Genomic DNA, 17,967 nt, shown 5'->3' with positions numbered 1-17,967 from the left:
ATTCCATTTTCTTACATATTTCCTTTCATCTTTGCTTACGGATTTGAGGTTTACATTAAGGGATCATCAAAGGTAATTTCTTTCTTTTTTTCATTTCAATTACATATATCACTAGTTTTGTTAAACTAATCTAATTGACCCCAAACTTTTTCCAACATAAACTACTAGTAATTAGGAAATTACTAACAATATAAACCATAGTTTTAGAAATTGCTTCTACAAACCTCGTTGATCAAAATTTGGAAGAAATCAAATCTGGGCCATTGGGCTGGACGATTCAACCCCTCATATTACTATTGGAACATCTAACCCTTGGTTGCCTAGGAGGCTAGGATGCACCTACATCACCGACATATGGTGGGGCCGGATATTACATATAATTTCCCTCTAAATTGTGGAAAGAAAAAATTTCCAAGAATATTATTTCTATCAAAGTTATTTCCAAGAAAGTTATTTCTATCACAAGTTGACTAAAGAAAACAAAATTTGGTCGTTTTTTTCTTCCAATCAAAATAGAGCCTGAAGTTATAAGGCACAATAATGTTAACAACTTAGAACCTTTTAGAGAATTTTGCCAAAAATATTAGGAGAGATATCTACATAAATTTTGTTGAAAATATTGGGAGGGAAAGTTTAAAAACAGCTTAAAGGTTGGAGGGTAAATTTGTTATTTTAAAAAGTTTAACTGTGAATTTATTCACGTTTGTTTATGGAGGAATGATAGAATGATAGGCGCCCATGCAAAAGATCAGCTTCAAGTGCGCCCTTATTGGTTGATTTCAGTAAAGTCAACACACTTTCCACCTTTTTAGGCGATTTCCACTTTTATAGGCGCTGGCCACCATAACTTTACTTTGCAGAAATGAACCAATAGGAGCGCCCTTGAAGCTGATTTTTGCAAGGGCGCCCTTCATTCTATCATTCTTTTTGTTTTTGAGACCTTTTAGCAACTATTTTAAAAAAACAAGACTATTTGGATAGGAAAGTTGTTGAGAAAATCCACCAGGCAAATCAATCTAATCGTACACAAATTAAACAAAAAGAAAAACAAACAAACAAGCCGCAAGATGAACACCAAGATTTTATGTGGTTCGGCAAAGCCTACTCCACGGGCGAGAAACACACTCTTCCGCTATGAGAAAAACAAAATACAATGATTACAATGGATTAATGACAAAACCCAAAACCCAAAACCCTTTCCTTGCTTCTCGACCCAAGACCGTACACAAGAGTGTAACGCGAGAGAAAACCCAAAGAAGAAACCCCTAGAGAAACTAAGAAAAAACCCAAAGGATAAACCCACTTTCTCCCGCCCCCCTCTCTCTCTCCTTCTTTCTCTCTCTCCCCAAGAGGTAGCCGTCACACCTCTTGTAGCCGCTCTCATTTTTTCAGCCCTACAAAGAAAATCTCACGGGTCTTCTTTAATACCTAGGTTTTCTAAAAAAAAAATTGGAAAGATAGTTTCTATTCTATGCCTCTTGCCTTCCCACCCAAGGCACCTACGGTGGGTGGGAAATAAGGCAACTTTCCCAACAATCTCCACCTTGGCTTATTTCCCAACCACCTAAAGATTTTTCGTTGATGTCAGCAGCGGTCCGCTGTCACCGCGAAACCCACCATTGGCCTTTTGAAGTACCAGCTTTACACCCTCGAATCACCTTGGTTCTGACTCCTCCTGATTCGACCAACACGGCCAAGGCACATGTGTAGCTTCCAACCCATTGACTCACTTATTCAACCCTGGAAAGAGATCTCGATCCATCTGCCCCTACATAGGTACTGTCATCCTCTCACCATCGTCTACAACCTGGAAACCTGTCTTTGCACTAACTGCGAAAGAGACCCTACGCGTGCACGCGCTAACACTCCGTTTCCAATTAGCCATCGAGATCTTAGGAACACTATTCACCATGTCCCCGACCAGATGATATAATCCGCCACACTTCTCTCCTTTCATTAGAACCATAGAACCATGTGTGATTTTCATGGCTCCACCTGCAGCTGAAATCCTGCAACCTCTGGAGTCCAACCGGCCAAGAGATACTAGATTCCTTCACATCTTTTGGACATATGCCACACCACCCAAAGTATGAACCACTCTATCAAACATCTTGATCTTCACCGTCCTAACTCCAGTGACGTCACAGGTAGACCCTTCACCTAAGGACACTACACCCGCCCTTGTCTCATGGAACGTATCAAAATATTCCCTCCTGGAGAATACATGAAGAGAGCACCCTGAATCTAGAATCCACTCATCATGAGGAGAAGTGTGATTACTTGTGGAGACTTTGAGAACGTCTCCAACCCCTTCGCTCTGTTCGTCCATTACCGCCACCACAGTATTCGAAGCACCATTGTCCACCTGGTTAGCCCACTTTGGATAATTCCGCTTGATGTGGCCATATTCCTTACAGCGGTAACATTGCACGGCCTTTCCGCTGACCCTGGATCTTGACCTGTCTTTTTCTGATCCCCTGTCAGATGACCTTCCTCTTTGATTCCCCCCATGAACAACCAACCCATGCTTTTCACTTCCACCAAGAACAGGTTTCTTTCGCATCTCATTTGATAAAAGTGATGCTGTGACTTCCCGTGACTTCCTCTAACTTTATTGTATCCTTACCATACAACAAAGTCATCACCAGGTTGTCATATGAATCAGGAAGAGAAGTAAGAAGCAAAAGGGCATTCTTCACTTTTCGTCAACCTTGTGGAGCTGATCCACAAGCCTGTTAAACACCGTGATGTGTTCCAGAAGATCTCCGCCTTCCTGCATCTTCAGCCCGTACAATTGCCACTTGAGATACAACCAGTTGGCCAAGATTTTTGACATGTAAAGCTTTTCCAACTTCTCCCATAATTTAGGCGCATCTTCTTCTCCCATAACGTTAAACATAACGCTATCTGCCAGACATAATCGAATCGTGCTCACCACCTTCGACTCAGTGTCTTACCACCGACATCCGTCATCTTCTATAGCTTCCCATCCTTTCCTTTCAACGCCTTAGCCAAGCCCTGTTGAACTAGGATGTCCTTCACCCTCATTTGCCATAGGGTGAAACTGCCATTTTCATCAAATCTATCAATGTTGATTTGATTAGAACTTGATTTTACCGACATCTCAGATTACTCTATACTTCACGGTGTAGCGCTCCACCTCGAACGAGAATCTTTCTTAGACAATCTTTCTACTCCTAAAGATCACTCTAACCATGATCCAACCACAACACCCACGATCACTCCGCCCGGCCTCGATGATCGCTCCACCTGAGCTCTGATACCACTTGTTGAGAAAATCTGCAGGGCAAGTCAATCCGATCGTACACAAATTAAACGGAAATAAAAATAAACAAACAAGCCGCAAGATGAACACCAAGATTTTACGTGGTTCGGCAAAGCCTACTCCACGGGCGTGAAACACGATCTTCCACTATGAGAAAAATAAAATACAAGGATTATGTTAGAGATTTTGCAAAATGATGTTGAGAAAATTAAAAGAATTTTCATAAGTTTTATTTAAATTAAAAAAACAATTTTCAGAAAGGGCCGGTCGACTGGGGTATCCCGGACAACTGCGGATTGGTACCTGGAAGTATGAACAATTTTCAGAAAGGTGTGGGCGAGCGACCACGCTTCTTTGGATCGAAAAAAATAAAATGGACAGAAGCATGCCGACGAGTGACCGCGACTGTTCGTAAATCTATCCATTGGGACGAAATGTACATGACTTTTCACTTCCGTTTTTTAACCTTACTTCATGTCTTTTGCTTCCCAACAGTCATGGATGATTTTCAAACACAAGGGACACTTTGTGCATGATCCAAACTACTTAAATTACAAAGGGATGTGATCAAATGGTCATAATTCAAACCAATCCAAGGGATGTTTTGAAGGGATGTTTCCCTAAATGAATAGACATCTAATGCTCTATAAAAAGAGCAGAAATCTATCTTTTTCAACTATTGAAATTCAGTTATTGCTGGACTTTTTCTCTCTCTAAAACAATCTCCTACTCCTTTATTTTTCAAGTTAAATTACACATAAAACAGTACACAAAAGACTGTTTTCTGCAGAAACAGTTTTAGTGATTTTCTCTAAGGCTTGAAGTTCTTGAAAGGCGTTTTGGGTTTGATTCCACTTGTGCAAAGTATCATCAAACATCTATAGGACATTCCTACAAGGCTTCATTGTATCTTGGAGGCAATTCGCGGATCCCCTTTGCACACAACTGGTGGGGGCGAAATTTGTCTTAAGGAAAGCGATTACGTGCCTTGAAGCAACTCTACAAATTTCTATATTTTAGGAAATCCCACCAACAGATTAATCACAAAACCCAAAACCCGCTACCCTTTCCTTGCTTCTCAACCCAAGACCGTATACAAGAGTATAACCTGAGAGAAAACACCCAAGAGAAAACCCAAAGAAGAAACCCCAAGTGAAACTAAGAAGAAACCCAAAGGATAAACCCATTTTGTCCTTCTCTCTCTGTCTCTCTCTCCCTCTCCCTCTCCCTCTCCCTCTCTCTCTCTCTCTCTCTCTCTCTCTCTCTCTCTCTCTCTCTCCCCAAGAGGTAGCTCTTTTTTTCAGCCCTACAAAGAAACTTTCACGGGTCTACTTTAATACATAGGTTTTCTAAAAAAAACCTAAAAAGACAAAGTTTCTATTCTATGCCTCTTGCCTTCCCACCCAAGCCACCTACGATGGGTGGGAAATGAGGCAACTTTCCCAACAGAAATGATTTCAGGGCTCCAATGTTTTGATAAACATGCGCTCACTTGTTTGTCGTATAGCATTTAAAGGGTTTTAAGAGCTTTCTGAGAACCAAAATATCCTCTGACACCCCTTTAAATACTACACGACAAACAAGTGGACCACATGTTTATGAAAACACTGGAGCGCAGAAATCATTTCCCTTTGGATGTTACGAGATTTTCCAAGATTAATAAGCATTTATTTGGCAATGTATGAACTAATAGGAAAAAATCCCTTAATTATAAAGCAAATCCAAAGGCTAATCAAAGAAACCCTTTGGGTGATCAATCATTGGATGTCCGATCAATCGACCAAGGCATCAATTAGCTGGGCGGGACCGACCTTTTGATTTCATAGTCTATGGATTTCTAAAATGTTGGGTCCTAGAAGGCTTGGGTATTTTGGAAAGTGGTTTTTGAGTGTGAATTTTGAAGATCTAAGGAACTTTGAAACACATATTTTTGTAAGTACCATTTTCTCTTATAGACTTTAAAAGTTTCAAATTTCCAACTCTATGTACATTTTCAACACATTTATCATTGGCATATGCTATGGGGTGATGAGTTTGTAGCTATTCAAGTACAAAATGAGGTGTCTATTGAAACCTGTCTTATGCCTAAACTGAGTTTTTATATGTTGGTCTAACAAATAAATTACAACATGGTCCATTATTGGGCGATCCAAAACTTACATTTATTGGGTTCCAACTTAGATAGGGCTATACATATATGGTGGGGTCCTCTGTTTTACACCCATAAAAGGCCACACGATGCCCTCCCAAATCGAAGCATATAGTGGGACCCGCTATTTTACACAGTGTATTTGGGAACGAAATATTCACTCCCTTTTCTACCTTGTGACACCCCTTGTAATGCAAGGGTGCAACTCGGGTCGGGTTGCGTAGGGTTGAGGGCAACCTGACTCGACCCGAAGCTTCCATTTTCCCAACCCGAACCCGACCCGATGTCCTACCCAACGAGGTTCAACTCGACCAGAGGAACCCATTTTCCAATCCGACCCAGCCCAAGTTTTTAAGCTTTTAAAATAAAAAAAATCATAAAAAATGCTGGGTTTCACTCGGGTCAGGTTGCCCAAATCCGACCCGAAACCAACCCGGGTTGGGAACCCGAACCCGAACTCAACCCAACCTGGCCCTACTTTTTTATAGGTTGAACCCGACCGAGTATCACCCCTAAAAATCGTGTAGCCAAACGCAAGGAAAAATACAAGGGAAAATTGTTAAAAAAATGCATACATTTGGTGATATTGTCAATCAAGGGTGCCTTTCGTTTTATTGTGAAAGAGGGGTTGTCAGTGCTTTTAGAAAGTGCTTAGGACAAGAATACCCTCCTTCCTTCCTTTTCCCTCCACCGTTTAACTCTATTCCCCATGCACATTTGGTGGGAGAGAGAGAGAGAGAGAGAGAGAGAGAGAGAGAGAGAGATCTGATGGGGCCCACTATGTGCAACTCGTGGGATTTTTCTCCCTTTTGGAAGTGATATATTTGTTCCCCTGAATCATCTACATGGGATGATCAGAGATGATTAGAACAGTCCATTGAATGGGCTACAATGTAAATTGGTTACACCCCTTAAATCATTCCCATAGGCTGACCCAAATCGTCCAATTGACGGGCTGCAACCTAAATCAGGCGCACCCTCCAAATCATTTCCCTAGGCTGATCCGAGCCACCCAATTGATTGGGCCGCAACATAAATGGGCCGTGCCCCAAATTATTTCTATGTCACGATGTGAACCGTCGAATTGATGAGCCTTAATGTGAATTGGTTGCACCCCTTTTAATCATTCCATGGGATGATCAGAACTGTCCATTTGGCGGGCACGACGTGAATTGGTTGCGCCTCCTAAATCATTCCCCTAGGATGATCCAAACGGTCCAATACAATGTAAATTGGTCGTCCTCCCTAAATCAACTCCATGGGATGATCCTAACCGTCCAATTGTTGGGCCACCACTTGAATTGGTCGTGCCCCGCAAATCATCTCCATAGCATGATCCAAACTATCCGTTTGGTGGGCTTCAATGTGAATTGGTCGTGTCCAAAACCACCGAAAATGTTTCAAAAAAAGTAGGCATACGACGTACAAAAAGCTCATGCCCCTCTTTATCTCTAAAGATGGGGTGTCCTAACCATCCAACAGCTATTCCATCCCCATTGTCCATTGAGCCTACTCTGAATAATCCCTCCTTCGCCGGATTATTACCGATGTAATCATAAAAAGCTAATTTTTCAGGAATTTTAGACCAAGCAACCCACTGCCATAGGATGATCTGGATTGTCCATTTGATGGGTCATGGCATAAATTGGGCGTGCTCCCAAAATTACCTCCTTAGGATGTCCGAACTGTTTGTTTGATGGGCCAAAACTTGAACGGGTTGTGCCTCATTTTCTCTTTTTAAAAAAACTTGATTTATGTGGCTAAAAGTAGATCCCACTCATAATGGAATTCCATTGGAATTCAGCCACTCGATCATCTTTTTCAAGCATTGGATAAACTCAAAGGGAAGGAATCCGAATCCCTTTGAAATAAATTTAGAACATCTAAGTATGGGACCTACTCCAAGCTAAACGAATTTGAGTAAAATAGATTCTCTTAGTGCCCGCACCAATGTTGGCCAGATAGAAATTTTACATTAGGGGACGCCATCACAATATTGACCGAAATCCAATAAATTTAATTAAGAATTTTGGTAAAATATGGTGAGCTCCACTCTAATTTGACCGAAAATCCTTTTTTGGAACTTGAATTTTCCATGGAAGGAATAAAAATTGATGGAAGGTGAGGGAACATACCAGGAAAGTCAGAGAAGATATGGGAATGAAAGGATCATGCAGAAATTACACTTTTGGAACCATAATTTACACTCTTGGAACCATAATTTGCACTCTTGGAACCACTATTTACACTCTTGGAACCACTAAATTGTGATTCCGAGGTCTACATAATGGTTCTGATTGTATACATTTTGATTATGAGTACTTTAACCACTATCAATACACTCATGATCACTTTTACAATGCATGAACTCCAATTTACACTCTTGGAACCATAATTTACACTCTTGGAACCACTATATACACTCTTGGAACCACTAAATTGTGGTTCTGAGGTCTACATAATGGTTCCGATTACGAAACAAAAGTGTTGAAGCAGTTGTTCGAATATGAACAGGGTGTATCCAATAGCAATTAAAATTGTGGTTCGAAACAAAATTGTTCAAGCAGCTGTTCCAAAATTGTGGTTCCAAAAAATGTACAGTTCCGGGCAACTAGTAGGTACAACAACGTTTAAATTTTACAATTTTCGTCTGAGTAAGTATCATGTGTAGTAACAAGGTTCCCAAAATCATTGCCACTTTTTACAATTTTTGTGTGAGTAAGTATCATGTGTAGTAACAAGGTTCCCAAAATCATTGCCACTTTGTACAGAAAAACCAACAACTCCATCCCTAAGTAAAGAAAGGAGGTGCGAAGGACACTCCGGACCTACAAGAGAAAGTTGGTACAATCAATAAAAATTATGGGTTTAATATGAAAATCATATCGAGTGCGTAATAATGAAACATACCTGTTCTGTGTAGGTGCGGATGGACCGATGGGAGTCATATTTAACTGACGATTTACTAGGGGAGGATTTTTACACGTTCTTTTGTTATGTCCAGGTTCCCCACATGATTTGCAGTTGTGATGTTGTCCAAATTGCAGCCCTCTCTCTATTCGTACTTTTTTGGGTCGTCCAGGCTGTCGTCTTACTCGCGGTGGCAATAGTACTACTAAATCATAGGATGGCTCGGGCCATTGTGTTCGATCTAAAGTTGGATGAATCACCTCCTCATACGTACTCCGATATGTTGAAGCCAAAAACCAATCCTGGCAGTACTTATATCTGTCAAGCTTATTTAATCCCATAGCTGCTATGGCATGCCCACACGGCAATCCCATCGTTTGGAAAAGACCACACGCACATGTTTTCTTCTCTAAATCCACACTATCCATATGAGTGGATGAGAGCACTTCATATTCATTCCAACTACACGTGCGGGGTAGAAACTTACTGCCAAACGAACATGATCTGTCCAACCACTTTTCTGCTCTATGAGTTAAATGCGTTTTCCATGTAGCCGCAGCTTTCCGGCGAAACTGGAAGAAGTCTTGTACTTTCCATCTAGTGTGATCGACTAGGGCAGCAATCGGCAACTCCCTTGCGCCCTTCAATACGTTGTTGAACCACATTTTTCACCCCGGAACCACTACGGAACCACATTTTCTACCAAGGAACCATTAGGGAACCACATTTTTTTTTATCTCGGAACCATTAGGGAACCACATTTTTCACCCCGGAACCACTAGGGAACCACATTTTATAAGCCGAAACCACTACGGAACCACATTTTCTACCGCGGAACAATTACGGAACCACATTTTATAGCTCGAAACCATTAGGGAACCACATTTTTCACCCCGGAACCACTACGGAACCACATTTTCTACCAAGGAACCATTAGGGAACCACATTTTTTATCTCGGAACCATTAGGGAACACAATATTTCACCCCGGAACCACTAGGGAACCATATTTTATAAGCCGAAACCACTATGGAACCACATTTTCTACGGCGGAACAATTACGGAACCACATTTTATAGCTCGAACCAATTAGGGAACCACATTTTTCACCCCGGAACCACTACGGAACCACATTTTCTACCAAGGAACCATTAGGGAACCACATTTTTTTTATCTCGGAACCATTAGAGAACACAATTTTTGACCCCCGAACCACTAGGGAACCACATTTTATAAGCCGAAACCACTACGGAACCACATTTTCTACGGCGGAACCATTACGGAACCACATTTTATAGCTCGAAATCATTAGGGAACCACATTTTTCACCCCGGAACCACTACGGAACCACATTTTCTACCAAGGAACCATTAGGGAACCACATTTTTTATCTCGGAACCATTAGGGAACCACATTTTTCACCCCGGAACCACTAGGGAACCACATTTTATAAGCCAAAACCACTACGGAACCACATCCACTAGGGAACCACTAGGGAACCACATTTTATAAGCCGAAACTACTACGGAACCACATTTTCTACGGCGGAACCATTACGGAACCACATTTTATAGCTCGAAACCATTAGGGAACCACATTTTTCACCCCATAACCACTACAGAACCACATTTTCTACCAAGGAACCATTAGGGAACCACATTTTTTTATCTCGGAACCATTAGAGAACACAATTTTTGACCCCCGAACCACTAGAGAACCACATTTTATAAGCCGAAACCACTACGGAACCACATTTTCTACGGCGGAACCATTACGGAACCACATTTTATAGCTCGAAATCATTAGGGAACCACATTTTTCACCCCGGAACCACTACGGAACCACATTTTCTACCAAGGAACCATTAGGGAACCACATTTTTTATCTCGGAACCATTAGGGAACCACATTTTTCACCCCGGAACCACTAGGGAACCACATTTTATAAGCCAAAACCACTACGGAACCACATCCACTAGGGAACCACTAGGGAACCACATTTTATAAGCCGAAACCACTACGGAACCACATTTTCTACCGTGGAACCATTACGGAACCACATTTTATAGCTCAAAACCATTAGGGAACCACATTTTCACCCCGGAACCACTACGGAACCACATTTTCTACCAAGGAACCATTAGGGAACCACATTTTTTATCTCGGAACCATTAGGGAACACAATTTTTCACCCCAGAACCACTAGGGAACCACATTTTATAAGCTGAAACCACTACGGAACCACATTTTCTACGGCGGAACCATTACGGAACCACATTTTATAGCTCGAAACCATTTTCACCCCGGAACCACTACGGAACCACATTTTCTACCAAGGAACCATTAGGGAACCACATTTTTTATCTCTAAACCATTAGGGAACCACATTTTTCACCCCGGAACCACCAGGGAACCACATTTTATAAGCCGAAACCACTACGGTACCACATTTTCTACCGCGGAACCATTACGGAACCACATTTTATAGCTCGAAACCATTAGGGAACCACATTTTTCACCCCGGAACCACTACGGAACCACATTTTCTACCAAGGAACCATTAGGGAACCACATTTTTTTATCTCGGAACCATTAGGGAACCACATTTTTCACCCCGGAACCACTAGGGAACCACATTTTATACCCCGGAACCACATTTTATACCTCATAACCACTACGGAACCACATTTTATACCTCGGAACCACTATGGAATCACATCTTCAGCGGTAAAAAATGTCTTCGAACCACTAAATTGTGTTTCCAAGGCCTAAGTAATGGTTCCAATAGGTTTTAAACACCAATGATACGTCTATGATGACTTTTAAAACCACTAAAATACTGTAATAATATACCAAACACTAGTTTGACTCTTGGAACTACAATTTTGAGTCTTGGAACCACTATGTAACCTCTCGAAACCACTAAATTGTGGTTCCAAGGCCTACGTAATGGTTCCAATATGTTCCAAGCACTAATGATACAGTCATGATCCCTTTCACAACCAATAAAGTAGTCTTACAATATACCAACCACTTGGGAACCATAATTTACAGTAATGAAACCACTATTTAACCTCCGAGGAACCACTAAATTGTGATTCCGAAGCCTAACTATTGGTTCGAAGAGTCCAAGTATACATACGAATCCAATCAGGCTTCTCTCTATACACACACAGAGAGAGAGAGAGAGTTAGAGAGAGAGAGAGAGAGAGTTACAGAGAGAGAGGTCAAGATAAACATGGTAATATCCAAACAAATAAGATGGTAGACCATGAAAACATGAAAACAACGCACAAATAACATGAAAAATATGAAAACCCAAGAAATCATGAAAACATGAAAACATGAAAAGAATATGTAAACCCTTTTCAAGTAGAGGAGAATGGCCATACTTGGAACTATGTTTATCAACCAAGAAGAAACAAGAAATGATGTTTTCTTCCCAAACGACTATGGCTGTTATTCACGTTGGATGAGCTACCAAGATATCCAACAATGGTGGTTTTTCACGTTGGATGTTGGTTGGGGAAGAAGAAAGAAAAAGAGAAGGTGGTAGGTGAGATAGCATAGGGAAACGAGCTTCTAAAAAGGGTGGGAAAAACCAAGGGGTATATTTGTCCTAAAGGCCTAATTTCGTACCCTGACAGCCCCTTTTCTATAATTTTGAAAAGACTACCCTTACTTCACAATATCATGAAAACTTTGCATTATTGTAACAATTTTCCCAAAATACAATAGAGGGGGGTAAAACAAAGATACAATAGAGAAGTGGGGCTGCGGGTGCAATTACCAAAAAAAATAATAATACAATAGTGGGGTGACCCGGGGAAGAAAATGGGGCGAACATATCACTTGCCCATTAGGTTAGTAAAAGGTGTAGCGTAAATGCACTAGAGGAAATAGCAAAAAAAGGGTGACCTAACGGATAAAAGTGGTTGGCGAATATATCACTCTAGCCCAGAACTCTAATTAGGGTTTTGCTCCCGAGTGGAACTTTGTCTTTTTACAGCTCCGAATACGCTACCGACAGAAATCCCAAGAAACCACTGTAAAAAATGGTAATTTTCTTTGTCTTTGGAATTATTCTCGTTTTTTTTTTTCATATTATATTAAATTCATTCGTTATTTGGTCGTAGGAACCACTGGAATCTCGCTTTTTACAAGATTTTCAGCAGATTGAAGAAATTGGTAATTCTTTTTAATATACTTTTCCTTTCCATAATTTCTAAAAGCTGGGATGATTCTGGAAAAATGCCTGTTAATTCATTGTTTTTTGAAAGTAATTCATTGAGTGCTTTTTACATGATGGATGTTGTAGTAGATGTTTGAGAATGTAATTCGTAAATATTTAGAAAGGAATCAATAATGAAAATGGGTTTTTAGGAATGAACGATTTCAAGTACTAGGGTTTGTTTTTAAACAACAAAATCGGTGATGTAATTTTCAATGTATAATCTCCACTGGATATAAATAAATGAAAATTTAGCAAGTCGAACAAGTGGTCAGAGGCTAATATTATAGCAACTTGATACTGGCTAAGTGATTAAAGGGAAGAAAATATTTGTATTGAGTTAAATAAATCCAAAGTAAAATGCATGTATGATTTTATTTATTTTATTTTGTAGGCAACTGGGATATGCAAGTAAGTATTTATGTTGATTATTCACAAGAGACTAATTAAATTCCAATAAAGGATTCTCTTACTCCTGAATTTTGCATCATACAAGTAGTAATAACCAGAAACATGAGAAATAGATGAGTTATTGGCAGATTTTTTTTGCTGTTTGATGTCTGGATGGTTGGAGAAGAAGAGAAGGTTGTGGGGTGCGTAAGGTGACCCTGTTTGAAGGCCCACGAAGATGCCGAGCCGAGTTGTTGATCCGGCGTTGGTAAAAAAAAAGAGTGGAAGAAAGGGGAAAGAGAAGAAAATAATGGGACTTGTTGTATATTTCTCTTGTGAGATTTTTCATGCCCAGAGAAGGCTTCTAGGTTGGTTTTTATGGGAGATGGCAGGGGAACAACCAAATAAATCGAGATAGATCTTGATTGGATTCGGGTTGATTCTTGAGAAACAAAACTGTATGAGGGGGGGGGGGGGGTGGGGGTTGAATCTCATTTTTTTGGGGTCTGATGGCCTACTCTTGTACATTAGATAGGTTTTTGGGCTGTTTTGATATTGGAAAGGAGAGGGGTAGAGGCTATTACTAGGCGAGAAAAAGCAAGGGCATTCCTCAGAATTTTCAAAAGACCAAAAAACTGTGAGATTTTTTTAGGGTTGAAGAGTCCGGTCCCATGTTAGATGGAAATAAAGGGCAATGCTATAAAGATGAATTGAATATAAGACTGAATCATGCACCTTGTTCTTCTTTTAGCTATATTAATTATAACAATTCATATTTACAACAATGACCTTGCTTAGGTAAGAAGTGTAGTATTACATGAACTATAAAGGAGAAAGCTAAGAACAAGCAAGAGAGGGAAAAAATGAGATAAGAACCAAAATGTCCTTGGCAACTTCAGCAATCACTCCATGGCATATTTATAGTTTTAAGTAACTGCGTTACTGTAAGTGATTCATCAATCTTTATTCACGAAACTATCATTACCTAATCCTGTGAAACCTCCCGGCCATTTGTTTAACATCTTAGAACATTGTTTTGAATTTGCTATCTTTGTTTTGTAAAAGTTGCATTATATGTGACATACTTAGTTAGGCATATTTGGTTTTCTAGTATTCTTTCAACCACTATTTCCCTGCTGGCAGGTCACGGTAGGTGGGGTGTCATGTCAAATGTTTGTATATTCTTGACAAAAAGACTTATGCCATAAAAAAAAAAGTTTTCCTTATATGTTGTTTCTCCGCTGTTGGTAAAAAAAAAGTAGAAGAAAGGGGAAAGAGAATAAAATAATGTGAGTGGAAGAGAGCTTCTTTTTGTATATTTCTATTGTGAGATTTTTCATGCCTAGAGAAGGCTTCTAGGTGGGTTTTTATAGGAGATGGCAGGGGAACAACCAAATTAATCAAGATGGATCTTGATTGGATTCAGGCTGATTTTTGAAGAAAAAAAGGGTATGAGAGAGGGTATGATCTCATTTTTTTAGTGCTAATGGCATGATTTTGTAAATTAGATGGGTTTCTGTGCTATTTTCATATTTAAAAGGAGAGGGGTAGAGATATAGGCAGAAAAAACGAGGGCATTTCTTTGAATTTTCAAAGGAGCAAACAACGACAAGATTTAAAAAAAAAAAAAATGTGCTCACAAGTTGTTTCCATGATGCTAGCTGTATGGCTGTTCAGAGTTCTTACCTTTGATCACAAAGGACTATAGCCTTTAAGATGAGTTTAGAATGGAGGGAAGAGAGGGATGAATAAAAGGAGTTTTAGGTTGAAGAGTCCAATGCCATGTTAGATGGAAATAAAGAGCAATGGTTTAATGATTAATTGAGCAATGCTATAATGATTAATTGAATATTAGAGTGAAGCATGCGCCTTGTTCCTCTTTAGCTGCATTATTTATAAAAATTCATATTTACAACAGTCATCTTGCTTAAATAAGAAGCGTAATATTTTTTATTTTTTGAAAATGAAATACGAAGTGTAATATTACGTGAGGCATAAAGTAGAAAGCTAAGAGCAAGCTAGAGAGGAAAAAATGAGATAAGAACCACAATGCCCCTGGCAACTTCACAATCACTCCAGAGTATATTTATAGTTTAAATGATTGTTTTACTGTTTGAGAGTCATCAATCTGCATTATTTATAAAAATTCATATTTACAACAGTCATCTTGCTTAAATAAGAAGCGTAATGTTTTTTATTTTTTGAAAATGAAATACGAAGTGTAATATTACGTGAGGCATAAAGTAGAAAGCTAAGAGCAAGCTAGAGAGGAAAAAATGAGATAAGAACCACAATGCCCCTGGCAACTTCACAATCACTCCAGAGTATATTTATAGTTTAAATGATTGTTTTACTGTTTGAGAGTCATCAATCTTCATTCATAGAACTGTGAAACTTCCCGGCCATTTGTTTAATATCTTAGAACTTTGTTTTGTAAAAGTTATATTATATTTAACATACTTAGCTAGGCATATTTGGTTTTGTAGTATTCTTTCAACCACTATTTCCATGTTGGCAGGTCACGGAGCGTGGGGCGTTGTTGTTTTATGTTTGCATATTCTTGATGGAAAGAAATATGCCATAAAAAAAGTTCCACTTATGGAAGATATTAACTTGAAGCCCAAAGTTATGAGGTAAAATATTTTTATTAAAATGTGACTGAAACTTCTATGTTACTAGATTTTTGAACTTCTTGGATTAATACATAGCTGATTTGTCTTGTATTAATATAATGTCTAATGTTGCATGGTTTACTTCGTGTTATATCATCACCTCTATATATTGTTGCATTTCCTTTTGTGATATTTTCCTTTGGAGAAATCATTTCTTCTTGTGGATTTAGGAAACTTCAAATTTTAATGACCTCTAACTATTTTTTCCCCATTTCTTAATGTTTATCACCATTTTTATTTGTGTGTGCGCTTTTAATGAATACATCTTTAAAAAGTTTGATACCTTTATTTTAGATAAATCAAGATAAGTGTTTTCAGATAACTCTAAATCTTTTGACTGACATGTGTTTTGATACAGTTATTTGAATGCGACCTTCCTAAAAAATTCTGTGCATGAATAGGATATCTAGGCTTTAGTTGTATCCACCTTGTCCAGCGATCTTGTTTGTACTTAAATAAAAGAATCAATTATGATAGGGTGCCGTCTTGACATTGGCAAATTTTTGTTTGGTAGGTGTCACTGTTTGGTCTATTCCATATCTCAACTGTATTTGTGTTTTTTCGGTGCTCAGATAAGCTTGGTATGTTTGCTCCTTTGTTTCTTATAAGCAGTTTTTGTTTACTTTTTTGTTTAAGGCAACCACATATGATTGATAATTTCTTGTAATTGCCAATGGATCACCATCTCCTAGTGTCTTGTCGCAATCTTTTTGCCTCTATACGTCATTTCATGTCGAGGAATTTCATGGTTTTAGTTCTACCGAAATAAAAAATAACCTTTTACTTTCCGAATTAATAAAAACCTTGCTCCACGAATCATTGACTTGCCTGTGTTGACTCGGTTTCGGCTTCACCATGTTGTTTTCCAAGGATGAGTTCTTTAACAATGGTTACAAGTGGTATGATTTGGAAAGATTAGAGATACGTAGATGCCTCTGGAGATTATGCGTAATTTTCTTCAGGGCTTCATTGACCATATATGATAACTAACTCAATGGGTCAAGAAATTAGTGGTTCAGCTATGTGTGTGCAGGGTGAGCTATGACTGGTAACACGCAACTAAGATACTGTACCTGCAACATTTCCAATATATTCTTCACATTCGTTAAAGTAGTACATATGTAGGGTTTCCATCTTCACTGCCTTCAAATCCCTCTTACAACTAATGTAAGCTTCTTGAGGTCTTTGAGTCCCCAAAGGCTTCTAATTGAGGTCTTTGAATCCTTGAGCTGGTACACCTTTTATCCGTCCACTCATACTCACTTATAGTAACCTGATAGAAAAAAACTCTCTAGCCCTATAAACATATAATATTTAACCAATATACGTCACCAACCTCCAAGGATGAATGTTATCACTCCTGGCTCGCAAAATGATATTGGAGGAATTGCCTTCCACCACGAGCCTACCTCCAATTTCTCTTTTGAGAATGTGAACCATGCGAAGAGCATGATCCTTCTGTTGTCATTTATAGATGATACTACAAGGCAGGAAATTAATAAAGTGATCGCTTTCATATGTGGCATAAACGTCAATGATTCTCTTCATGGTGTTGCATCAATTTGGTATCAGAGCCAAAAGATCCGAGAGTTTCAGAGCCAAAGATCCAAGCGCCCCTTGCAGTTGAAAACGACACCGATAATCTCCAGCATCAACACCAACAAGTCTCTGAAGATCGGAGACCAATTAGCCCTTAAAACCAGTCCCAACCTCTCTTAGTTCAGCCATTTTTTCTTTTCTGCTACCCTCTATTAAAGCCCCACTAAAATCAGACTCTTAACCTCTGTTCCGAAAACCCTCAGCCAGTCCCCTCTTGATCTTTCAACTCCCTTTTTGCAGCCCCTTAAATCAGTCCCGAAACCATCACCCGAGAGATGAGTTGATCATTCCATTGAACCCAGTCCCATCGTCTCTGCAAACCAGCCCACCATCCTTGAAGCTTCTTTAAAACATCCCCAATCCGATGGTTTCCACGTGAAACCCAGTATCACCGAACCTCCACAGCAGTTTGTGTTGATGATTTCAGATTCAGGCTTCAATGATATCTGCTTGCCGTGAATTTCGCAGAAAGGACTCCGAGGGAAGAAGGATAACTTGCCCAACGAGTTATCACAAAATACCAAAAGAGGCAAGTTCCGTGTCCTTCTAAATCAAGAGACATCGAGTTAGAAACAAAAAGGGGGTCTTTAATAGTAAGCTGTAGTGAAAGGTAACTATCGAAATTAAAACTTTACCTTGCAACCTGTGGTCACAAGTAAAGTAAAAAAAAAAAAAAAAAATCACGCGCAAGTTTTGTTTTGCTTAGAAAAGGTTACTTGTGGTGCAAGAAAG

At 39.4% G+C, this 17,967-nt stretch overlaps 2 protein-coding genes across 2 annotated transcripts in view; one reads left to right on the top strand and one right to left on the bottom strand.

The window, feature by feature from the left end:
- Positions 1–2,695: 2,695 nt before the first annotated feature.
- Positions 2,696–9,010, bottom strand: LOC143856935 (uncharacterized). Its single transcript, XM_077367217.1, has 2 exons — positions 8,606–9,010; positions 2,696–2,800 (listed from the first exon to the last, which is right to left on the bottom strand). The coding sequence occupies exons 1-2, from the start codon at positions 9,008–9,010 to the stop codon at positions 2,696–2,698; spliced, it is 510 nt and encodes a 169-aa protein (XP_077223332.1).
- A 3,235-nt stretch (positions 9,011–12,245) lies between these two features.
- LOC143857155 (eIF-2-alpha kinase GCN2-like) overlaps positions 12,246–17,967 on the top strand; it is a 49,323-nt gene continuing 43,601 nt past the window's right edge. The window contains exons 1-3 of the mRNA XM_077367481.1: positions 12,246–12,401; positions 12,480–12,531; positions 15,483–15,597. Coding sequence (XP_077223596.1) covers positions 12,399–12,401; positions 12,480–12,531; positions 15,483–15,597 — 170 coding nt within the window. The 5' untranslated portion in view covers positions 12,246–12,398. The remainder of the gene's footprint in view (positions 12,402–12,479; positions 12,532–15,482; positions 15,598–17,967) is intronic.

The sequence above is a fragment of the Tasmannia lanceolata genome, unplaced genomic scaffold (genome assembly GCF_043159265.1).
Source record: "Tasmannia lanceolata isolate RefF3 unplaced genomic scaffold, GAP_Taslan_0.1 ptg000024l, whole genome shotgun sequence".
NCBI classification, from domain to species: Eukaryota; Viridiplantae; Streptophyta; class Magnoliopsida; order Canellales; family Winteraceae; genus Tasmannia; species Tasmannia lanceolata.
This window is presented reverse-complemented; position numbering and strand designations above follow the sequence as displayed.